Source organism: Mustela lutreola, chromosome 5 (assembly GCF_030435805.1).
Source record: "Mustela lutreola isolate mMusLut2 chromosome 5, mMusLut2.pri, whole genome shotgun sequence".
Taxonomy (NCBI): domain Eukaryota; kingdom Metazoa; phylum Chordata; class Mammalia; order Carnivora; family Mustelidae; genus Mustela; species Mustela lutreola.
Window position 1 is genome coordinate 162,852,446 of NC_081294.1, and position 12,309 is coordinate 162,864,754.

General features: G+C 40.8%; 1 protein-coding gene across 1 annotated transcript; it reads right to left on the bottom strand.

Annotated features, from left to right (window-relative positions):
* Positions 1-603: 603 nt before the first annotated feature.
* On the bottom strand, positions 604-11,932 carry LOC131831253 (olfactory receptor 14A16-like). The gene is given in 4 exon segments (XM_059173406.1): positions 604-1,049; positions 1,924-2,105; positions 10,984-11,711; positions 11,714-11,932. Coding segments are annotated over 4 exon segments (1,575 nt in total).
* Positions 11,933-12,309: the final 377 nt, after the last annotated feature.

Sequence of the window (12,309 nt, forward strand, 5' to 3'; positions counted from 1 at the left end):
GAAAACCAAAAAGCCAGAAAACCATTGCATTCTCATGGATCAGAGGAATAAATATTGTTAAAAATTCTATAATGCCTAGAGCAATCGATCCATTTAATGTCATTGCAATCAAAATTCCACCGGTATCTTTCAAAGAGCTGGAACAAACACAAACCTAAAATTTGTGTGGAATCAGTAGCAACCCCTTATTGCTAAGAATTGCTGAAAAGAAAAAAAAAAAAATACGAGGAGCACATGTTGCCTGATTTTGAGGGTTACTATGAAGCTGTGATCTCCAATACAACATGGGACGGGCATAAAAACAGACCCATAGACCAATGGAACACAGTAGAGTGCTCAGATATGGACCATCAACTCTATGGCCAAATAATCTTCAAGAAAGCAGGAAAATAATACAGTGGAAGAAAGACAGGCTCTTCAATAACTGGTGCAGGGAAAACTGAGCAGCTCTATGTAGAAGAATGAAAATGTGCAGAAACTACGTGGCCCACCCAGAGGAACCGGTGCAGGGGAGCGATCCCAGAGCAGAGTTGAAGGACGGGTGGTGGCCGGGCATATGCCTCTGTCTTTAGGGCGGATGGGGCGCCCAAGGATGGGACTGACTCAGATATGGCATGTAGATTTCTCCAGCTCCAATGCTTGCAGGAAGCTTTGAAAGGCACAGTTGGCGTCGGTGTGGGAGGGGGAGGTGAAGCCACGGGACTCAGTCTTCCCAAGATGGAGGCACCGAGGGATAAGACCCTGGAAGCGGAGGGCTGGGAAGCAGGCGAAATTTTGAGCCCGGGCTTCCTGTCGGGCCGCCCCCATGGGACAGCGCCAGGGAGGGGACCTCCGCAAGCCGAGAATCAACAGGAGGCGTCGGCCTCGCCGCAGCCTGCCTTGCAGAGGGCTTCCTGGCAGGGTTCGTTCGCGATTGCTGCCAATGCCGTGCCAGGCAAAGGGGGACGGCCTGGCAGATGTGCAGCGCCTGAAGCGAGTTCGCCGGGAGTTTTCCAGACCATTATCATGAGCGTTCTGCCCAAACCGGTCCCGGTTTGGGCAGTACTCTCCTGAGAATTGGCCGGCGTTGGGCAGCCCTGCAGACTGTCCTGCTCTCCGTGGCCCAGGGCCCTTTCTCACACCCGGCATGGGCCGCCGCCAGGAAAAGGCGCATAAAGGACGCGGCCCACGCCAGGCCACTGGCGGAGGGGAGCATTCCCGGAGCAGAGTTGAAGGCCGGGTGGTGGCAGGGCGTGCACCACCCTATTTTTGGGCTGATGGGACTCCTAAGGATGGTGTTGCCTTCAGTTGGGTCATGCAGATTTCTCTCTCTCCGAGGCTTGTCTGAAGCGCTGAAATGCACTGTTTGTGCCGGAGTTGGAGGGGGAGGCTTGGCCGTGGGACTCAGGGTTCCCCAGATGAAGGCACCGAGGGACCCGACCCCGGAAGCGGAAGGCTGGGAAGCAGGCGAAATTTTGAGCCAAGTCTCGGGGCAGCTCGGGCCCCATGGGACAGCGCCAAGGAGGGGAACCCCGCAGGCTGAGGAGTAGGAGGCCACCCTCCGCAGAAGCCTGCCTAGTGGAGGGATTCCTGGCGAGGTTCCTGCGCAAGCGCTCGCGATGCAGGGCCAGGCCGGGGGGTGGGGTGCGTCCGTGCAGACGTACGTGCGGCGCACTAAGCAAGTTCACTGGGTGTTTTCCGGACAATTCTCACAAGCGTTCTGCCCAAACAGGGATCGGGTTGGGCAGAACGCTTGTGAGAATTGGCCGGCGTTAGGAAGCCCTGTCGATGACCCTGCTCTCCGTGGCCCAGGGCCCTTTCCTGCCCAGGGCATGCTTCTACCTCCAGGAAAACACGCGGAAATGACGCGCCCACCCTGGGGCTATGGCCCAGGGGAGCGATCCTGGAGCAGAGTTGGAGGAAGGGTGGCAGCCGCGTGCGCACCTCCGTCTTTCAGGAAGATGGGGCGCCCAATGATGGGGCTGACCTCATTGTGGGCATGCAGGTTTATCTTGCTCCAAGGGTTGTCCGAATCGCCGAAAGGAAGCATTAGCGCCGGCGTGATAGGGAGATGCGTGGCCATGGGACTCAGAGATCCCGATATGGAGGCCACGAGGGACAGGACCCTGGAAGCAGAAGGCTGTGGAAGCAGGCGAGGGCTCAAGCCCGGGCTTTGTGATGGGCCCGGCCCCATGGTACCGCGCCAGAGATGGGAACCCCGCAGGCCAAGGATCAGCAGGTGTCGGCCTCGCCACAGTCTGCCTCATGGAGGACTCCATGTTGGGGTTTGAAAGGGAGCCCTCTCAATGCCAGGCCGGGCGGGGGGGGGGGGGGCGGCAGGGGCGTTTCCCGGCCAATTCTCACAAGCGTTCTGCCCAAAAAGGATTGGTTTGGGCAGAATGCTCGTGAGAATTGGCCGGCATTGGGCAGCCCTGCAGTCCGCCCTGCTCTCGGTAGCCCAGGGTCCTTCCTCGCCCAGGGGCCAGTCTCCCGGAAAACACGCGGAAACGACACGGCCCACCTGGAGGGCCCCGAGCAGGGGAGCGTTCCGGAGCAGAGCAACTTCTTTCACAATATGTCTCCAAAGGCAAAGGAAACAAAAGTGAAGATGAACTTTTGGGACTTCATCAAAATCAAAAGCTTCTGCATATCCAAGGAAACAGTCAAGAAAACAAAGTGGCAACCCACGGAATGGGAGAAGATATTTGAAAATGACAGTGAAGACAAAACGTTGATATCCAGGATCTATAAAGATCTCCTCAACCTCAACACACACAAAACAGACAATCATATCAAAAAATGGGCAGAAGTTATTAACAGACACTTCTCCAATAAAGACATACAAATGGCTATCAGAGACATGAAAAAATGTTCATCATCACTATCCATCAGGGAGATTCAAATTAAATCCACAATGAGATATCACCTTAAACCAGTTAGAATGGCCAAAATTAGCAAGACAGGAAACAACATGTGTTGGAGAGGATGCGGAGACAGCGGAACTCTGTTCCACTGTTGGTGGGAATGCAAGTTGGTGCAGCCTCTTTGTGGAACAGTGTGGAGATTCCTCAAGAAATTAAAAATATAATTTCCCTATGACCCTCAATTGCACTCCTGAGTATTTACCCCAACAATACAGATGTAGTGAAAAGAAGGGCCATTTGCACCCCAATGTTTATAGCAGCAATGGCCATGGTCGCCAAACTGTGGAAAGAACCAAGATGCCCCTCAATGGATGGATGGATAAGGAAGATGTGGTCCATATACACTATGGAGTATTATGCCTCCATCAGAAAGGTTGAATACCCACTTTTTGTAGCAAAATGGACGGGACTGGAAGAGATTATGCTGAGTGAAATAAGTCAAGCAGAGAGAGTGAATTATCATATGGTTTCATTTTTTTGTGGAGCATAACAAATAGCATGGAGGACATGGGGAGTTAGAGAGAAGTGGGTTGGGGTAAGTTGTAAGGGCAGGTGAATCATGAGAGACTATGAACTCTGAAAAACAATATGAGGGGTTTGAAGTGGTAGGGGGGTGGGAGGTCGGAGTATCAGTTTGTGGGTATAATAGAGGGCACTGATTGCACAGAGCACTGGGTGTGGTGAAAAAATAATGATACTTTTATGCTGAAAATAAATTAATTAAACAAACAAACAAACAAAAAACCCAGCAGTCTATGCATTTTTTCAATACTTAAAGATCATTTTTTCAGTATAAATCACATATGAGGATGCAAGACAATACTCAACAAATTAAAAAAAAAAAAAGATTGAAGTCTAGTGTGCCCTGGAGGCTTAGTCAATTAAGCATCTGCCTTAGTTCAGTTCATGATCTCAGGTTCTTGGGATTGAGCCCCACATTGGGCTTCTTGCTCAGCAGGAAGTCTGCTTCTCCCTCTGCCCACCCCGGTTTGTGCTGTCTCTTTCTCTCTCTCTAATAAATAAATAAAATATTTTTAAAATATTGAATTTATACCCTACATCTCTACTGACTACAATACTATGAAACTAGAAATTGACCATAAGAAAAAAAGATGAAAAGAGCATGAACATATGGAAGTTAAACAACATGCTACTAAAGAATGAATATTTTAAGCAGGAAATTTAAAAAAAAAATAAAAAAATAAAAAAGCATGTGAAAGAATGAAAATAAAGACACCATCGTCCTAAACCTTTGGAATGCAGCAAAAGCAGCTCTAAGAGAGAAGTTTATAGTAATACAAGCCTACCTGAAGGAGAGAGAAAAATCACAAACAACGTAACCTTATGTCTGTGGGATCTAGAAAAGGAACAGAAAAACAACAAACAAATAGAAAAAACGAACAAAGAAAAAATAATAAAGGTTAGAGCACAAATAACAACAACAACAAAAAGGCTATAATAAAAATTGGAGCATTAAAAAGAATACAACTCCTCCTCCCCAAAATAGAACAGACTAAATCAGGAGCTGATTTTTGAAAAGGTCAAACAAAATTGATAAATCTCTAGCCAGTCTCATAAAAAAATTAATTAATAAAATCAAATAAAGAAATTTAAAGGACTAAAATAGACAAAATCACAAAATGAAAGAGAAGAAATAATAAATGACTCCATAGAAGTACAAAGATTTATAAGAGAATAAAAAACTGTATGTCAAAAGCTTGGTCAAGTTAGATGAAATGGATAAATTTCTAAAAACATATAAACTATGAAAACTGAATCAGCAATAAATAGAAAATACAAACAGGCCAATTACCAATAAGAATGAGTTAATAATCAAAAACTCCCAACAAACAATATCCAGGACCAGAGATTTTCACTGGCAAATTTTATCAAACATGCTTTTAATTTACTTTTATTTTTTCAGTGCTCCAAGACACATTGTTTATGCACAACAACCAGTGATCCATGAAATAAGTTCCCTCCTAAATACCCACCACCAGACTCACCTAACCTCCCCCTTCTCCACTCCAAAACCCTCAGTTTGTTTCTTAGAGTCCACAGTATCTCATGGTTCATCTCCACTTCTGATTTCTCCCAATTCACGTTTCCTATCCTTCTCCTAATGCCTTCCATGTTATTCCTTTTGCTCCACAAGTAAGTGAGACCATATGAAAATTGACTCTCTCTGCTTGACTTATTTCACTCAACATAATCTCCTTAAGTCCTGTTCATGTTGATATAAAAGTTGGATATTTAGTCTTTCTGATGGACGCATAATATTACATTGCATATATGGACCATATCTTCTTTATCTATTTGTCTGTTGAAGGTTACCTTGGCTCAAACTCTTAAAGAAGAATTATTACCTATTCTTCTTAAACTATTCCAAAAAAATAGAATAGAATGGAAAATTTGTGAATTCATTCCATGAAGCCAGTATCACCCTGATTATAAAAGCAGATAAAAACACCCCTGAAAAGAGAACTACAGGGTAATATCTCAAATAAAAAGAGAAACAAAAATCTTCAACAAAATACTAGGAAATGATACATTAAAATCCAACAATACATTAAAAATTCATTCATGTAGGATTTATTCCTGAGATACAAGATTGGTTTAATATTTATAAATCAATCAACCTGTTACATTACATCAATGAGAGAAAGGGTTAAAAAATACCATAATATTAATAGACATGGAAAGAACATTTGACAAATTTCAACAACTTTTATTATAAAAGACCTCAACAAAGTATGTTTAGAGGGAACATACCTCAACATGATAAAGTCCATCAATGACAACATTACTGCGATCATTACTCATCTGGGAAAAACTGAGAGCCTTTCTTCTAAGTCAGGAATAAGATAAGAATGTTCATCTCATTATTTTTATTAAACATTGTAGTCGAAATCCTAGCCACAGAACACTGACAGATTGGTGCAGCCATACCCTGTGTCCATCACCCTAATCTTAAGTCGTGTTTTCCAGATTCCTTTGACAGGGGCCTGTCTTGCAAACTCTCTGGATTGGGAAACCTGAAGTCACACCGTAGGAGTCCACCAGCCACCTAGCCGGTAACCAGTCTGTGGGGACCTGCACGGGGGCATCAGAGTCAGTGCAAAATGTCGTGTCCGCATGAGTCTCCTCACCCACGTTCTGATGCCCCCCAGAGCATGATGCGCCACCTGACCACCATCCTCATCTCGGCTCCTCGGGGTTCCAACCTCCAGATCAGCAGTTCGGATATGCAACACACCTACCTCAGCTCTCTTCAGGGACCCCTGTCAGCTCTAGGCAAACCTGGAAGTCCCGTGCCTGCCAAAAACACTGGATTCTCCTCTCCTTCTTCTCGATGGACATCGATCCAAGGCTTCCTTGACAAGGGGGACGGCTACCTCTTGACTGCTTCACACCTCCTTTCCTCTTCTTCCTTATTTCCCCCCACTTACCTTTGTACCTGGGCGAACTGCAGGGAACATATCCATGGAACATGGACATGCTCTGACATCTGAAACTTCCTGGCAGCTTTCTGAGGGCATGAACAGACACTTCTCCAACATACACATGGCTATCAGACACATGAAAAAATGTTCATCATCACTAGCCATCAGGGAGATTCAAATTAAATCCACAATGAGATATCACCTTACACTAGTTAGAATGCACAAAATTAATGAGACAGTAAACAACGTGTGTTGAAGAGGATATGGAGAAAGGGGAACCCTCTTACACTGTTGGTGAAAATGCAAGTTGGTGCAGCCACTTTGGAAAACAGTGTGGAAATTCCTTAAGAAATTAAAAAATTGAGATTCCCTATGATCCTGCAATTGTCCTACTGGGTATTTACTCCAAGTATACAGATATAGTAAAAAGAAGGGTCATTTGTACCCCAGTGTTCACAGCAGCAATGGCCACAGCCAACAAACTGTGTAAAGAACCAAGGTGCTCTTCAATGGACAATGGATAAAGAATATGTGGTCCATATATACTATGGAGTACTATGCCTCCATCAGAAAGGATGAATACCCAGCTTTTGTATCAACATGGATGGAACTGAAAGAGATTATTCTGAGTGAAATAAGTCAAGCAGAGAGAGTCAATTATCATATGGTTTTGCTTATTTGTGGAGCATAAGGAATATCATGGAGGACATGGGAAGATGGAGAGAAGGGAGTTGGGGAAAATTGGAAGGGGAGATAAACCATGAAAGACTGTGGACTCTGAGGAACTAACTGAGAGTTTTGGAGGGGATGTGAGTGGGAGGTTTGGTGACCCTGGTGGTGGGTATTGGGTAGGGCACATCTTTCATGGAATACTGGGTGTGGTGCATAAACAATGAATTCTGGAACACTGAAAATAAATTTAAAAAAATAAATAAAAAAATTTTAAAAAGCAATGTATCTTGGAACACTGAAGAAATAAAATTAAATTTAAAAAAGGAAAAAAAATCTACACTATACAAAACAATCTTCACATTTAAAGCAATCACTCTCAATATATCCACAGCACTTTTCACTGAACTAGAACAAAGGATTCTAAAATTTATATGGAACCACAGAAGACTTTGAATAGCCCAAACATTCTTGAAAAAGCAAAGCAAAGTGGAGGTGTGAAAATTCCAGACTTCAAGTTATATTACAAATTTGCAGTAATAAAAATAGTATGGCAGTGGCACAAAAATAGGATCATACATCAATAGAACAGAGTAGGAAATCTAGAAATACACTTACAATTATATGGTCAATAATTGTTAACAAAGAAGAAGCATATATTCATTGGGGAAAAAAAAGATAGTCTCTTGATCAAATGGTATTGAGAAAATTAAGCAGCTACATTCAAAAGAATGCAACTAGACCACTTTTTTACACCATAAACAAAATTAATTCAAAATGGCTTAAAGAGCTAAATGTGAGACCTGAAACCACAAAATTCCTAGTAGATAGCAGATGCAGTAATGTCTCTTACATCTGCCACAGCAAAATTTTTATACATTTGTCCCCTGAGTCAAGGGAAATAAGCAAAACTAAACTATGGGTCAGCATAAAAATAAAAACTTCTGCACAGTTAAGGTGACAGTCAAGAAATCTAAAAGGAGGGCCATCTGTACCCCAATGTTTATAGAAGCAATGGCCACGGTCGCCAAACTGTGGAAAGAACCAAGATGCCCTTCAACGGATGAATGGATAAGGAAGATGTGGTCCACATACACTATGGAGTATTATACCTCCATCAGAAAGGACGAATACCCAACTTTTGTAGCAACATGGACAGGACTGGAAGAGCTTATGCTGAGTGAAATAAGTCAAGCAGAGAGAGTCAATTATCATATGGTTTCACTTATTTGTGGAGAATAACAAATAGAATGGAGGACATGGGGAGATAGAGAGGAGAAGGGAGTTGGGGGAATTTGGAAGGGGAGGAGAACTATGAGAGACTATGTACTCTAAAAAACAATCTGAGGGTTTTGAAAGGGCAGAAGGTTGGAGGTCGGGGAACCAGGTGGTGGGTATTATAGAGGGCACTGATTGCATGGAGCACTGGGTGTGGTGCAAAACTAATTAACACTGTTATGCTGAAAATAAAAAAAGATAAGTAAAAAAAAGAAATCTAAAAGGAAACTTATGTGATGGAAGAAGATATTTCAAATAACATGTCTGATAAGGGTTAGTTTCCAAAATACATAAACTAAAAAATGGGCAGAAGACATGAATAGTCATTTATCCCAGAAGATTTCTAGATGGCCAACATAAACATGAAAAGATACCCAACACCTTTCAACAACTGTGACATGCAAATCAGAACCACAATGATACGCTCTAGAGCGTATCATGCTTAGTGAAATAAGTCAAGTGGAGAAAGACAACTATCATATGATCTCCCTGATATGAGGGAGTGGTGATGCAACATGGGGGCTTATGTGGGTAGGAGAAGAATAAATTAAACAAGATGAGATTGGGAGGGAGACAAACCATAATTGACTCTTAATCACACAAAACAAACTGAGGGTTGCTGGGGGGAGGGGTTTGGGAGAAAGGGGGTGGGGTTATGAAAATTTGGGGGGAGTGTGCTTTGGTGAGTGCTGTGGGGTGTGTGGACCTGGCAATTCACGGACCTGTACCCCTGGGGATAAAATTATATGTTTATAAAAAATAAAAAATAATTCTTTCATTAAATGGGATAAAACAATACATGGAATAAAAGAATACAATAAAATAAAACAGAAAATGCAAGAACTTCAAAAAAAAAGAACCACAATGAAATATCAACTCATATCTGAAAGAATGCCTAAAATCAACAAACAAGAAACAACAGGTGTTGGCAAGGATGTGTAGTAATTATAACCCTCTTACACTGTTGGTAGGAATATAAACAGGTGCAGCCACTCTGGAAAACACTATGGAGGTTCCTCAAAAAGTTAAAAATAGGGCTTACATATGATCTAGTAATGGGACTATTGGAGGATTTACCCCCAAAATATAAACACACAAATTCAAAGAATTACATACACCCTTGTGTTTATTGCAACATTATTTGCAAAATAATGTTGTAAAAAACTATGCTGTGAAAAATAATGTTGTAAAAAAGCCAAAATATGGAATCAACCCAAATGAAAACAAATAGCTGAATGGATAAGTAAGAAGTAGCATATATATATATATATATATATATATATATATATATATATATATACATACATATATGAAATAGAATATTATTCAACCATAAAAAATGAATTTTTTCCATTTGCAAAGGCATGGATGGATAAAGTAAGTAAGATGCTAAGTGAAATGGATCAGTCTGAGGAAAAAAATACCATATGATTTCATCAGTATGTAGAACTTAAGAAACCAAACAAGTGAGCAAAGGAAAAAAATGAAAAAAAAAAAGAAATAGACTATTTTTTAAAAGATTTTATTTATTTATTTGACAGAGAACAGAAGTAGGCCGAGAGGCAGGCAGAGAGAGAGAGAGAGAGAGAGAGAGAAGGAAGCAGGATCCCTGCTGAGCAGAAAGCCCAATGCGGGACTCAATCCCAGAACTCTGGGATCATGACTTGAGCCAAAGGCAGAGGTTTTAACCCGCTGAGCCACCCAGCTGACCCAGGAAAATGTCTCAAGTATAGAGAACAAACTGATGGTTACCAGAGGTGGAGATGGATGAAATAAGTGATGGGGATTAAGGAATGCATTTGTTGTGATGAACACAGGATGATGTATGGAAATGTTGAATCACTATATTGTACACCTAAAACTAATATAACAGTTTATGTTACGTATACTAGAATTAAACCTTTAATAACTGAATTTAAATTTACCACACAATCCTACAACCATGCCCCTATATATTTATCCAAAGAATATCTATGTACTAATAAAACTGCAGAAGGATGTTTATAGCAGGTTTATTTTTAGTTGCCAAAATCTGGAGGGGATCAAGATGCTCATTTGTAAATGAGTGGGTAAATAATTATGGTACATGAAGAAAATTGGCTAATATACAGCAATAAAAGGAAATGATCTAGGCACAAAATCACATAGAGAAAATTTAAATGTATAGTACTAAACAAGAAAAGCCAATCTGAATAGATTGTATATTGTATGATTCCAGCTACATGACATTCTGGGAAAGTCAAAAATATGGAGACAATAAAATGATTATTGAAAACCTGGTCTGATGGGGGTTAGGAGACCAAAAAATGCAGGGTATGATGTAGTTTTGGGGTAGTACAAATGCTCTGTGGAACATTATATGATGAATGTATGTAATTATGTGTTTTTCTGAATCCATACATGTTAAACACTAAGGGAATCCCTAATGTAAACTATGAACTTTGGATTAATTATAAGGTTTCAGTGGAGGTATATATTTGTTTAAAAATGTGATTCTGATGACTTATATTATTACTCAGGAAGGTTATTAATTTGTGGGTGTAGTTTTATACAGAAAATTTCTTTATATGCTATCAACGTTTTAATCTAAAACTGTTCTAGAAAAAAATGAAGAAAAATACTAAGAAATAACGTGTGTAAAATTGTACATGATACTTATTGAAAATGCAAAAAAAAAAAAAAAGAACAACCTCTGCAGTGACATTTTTATGGTATTATTTCTTAGACTGTATATAATGGGATTGAAGGTTGGAGGCATCATTGTGTAGAATATAGAAATTAAAAGGTCACTAATGGAAGGAATACTTGAAGTTGGTTTCAGATAAGCAAAGATGCCAGGGAAGAGAAATAATACAACTACAATCAGATGTCGAAGGCAAGTACAGTATGCTTTTGACTGACCTCCTGTTGATGGAATCTTTTTCACAGTGGAAAAGATGTTCACACAGGAAATTATGATGTAAATAAAACAGCAGATATTCAACACCACACTAATGAGAATAGGTACAATTTCTCTCATTAAATTTTCTGAGCAAGAAATAGCCAGTAACTGGGGGATGTCACAAAAGAACTGATGGATTATGTTAGACCCATAATAGGATAAGGAGAAGGTACCAACTGTGTGCATCAGAGCAATCAGATCCCCACCCAGCCATGATACAGCTGTCAACTGAACACACATGTCTTTGTTCATGATGATTTCATAGTACAGGGGATGGCATATGGCAGCATAACGATCAAAGCACATTACCGTAAGGAGGTGTAGTTCTGTAGTCACTGAAAAAAACAACATAAAGACCTGGGCAACACAGCCAGTGAATGAAATGGAGTTACTATGAGACAATGAATTGGCAATAGGTTTGGGAATGGTGACTGAAATGAGTCAGAGATCCCCAAAAGATAATTTTTTCAAAAAAAACAGTACATGGGGGTGAGGAGATTCTGATCCAAAATTGTGGTCATGATGATGAGAACATTGCCAATCAGAGCACAGAAGTAAATAAAAAAGAAGAGCACTAAATGAAAAATGCATATATTTTTGTTGGTAGAACATCCCATGAGGATAAATTCTGTCACAATTGTGAGATTTGTTGGTATTGGAGTTATAATCTGTATAAAAATAGAGTAATGAAACATCATTACCAATTTTTAAAATATTGAACATTAAATGGGTTTCTTTTTTTTTTTCTTCCAGTGTAACAGTATTCATTATTTTTGCACCACACCCAGTGCTCCATGCAATCCGTGCCCTCTCCAATACCCACTACCTGGTTTCGAAATATGGCAATCATGCAAACAAACACAAATTAATTTCTTGTATGTCCTACTCAGCATATTGATCATCAATTATTACTTGGATAATACTGTTTTATTGAACCACTTTAGTTTCAATTCATGTAAATGTGCCATTACTATATTGTCCGCACGTGTCCTGTGAAAAGTCCTGAAGTATTGAAAATTCAACTGACTTTGTCAAAACCTGAACAACAGACTATCCTCCCTGTATCTTTCAGTAA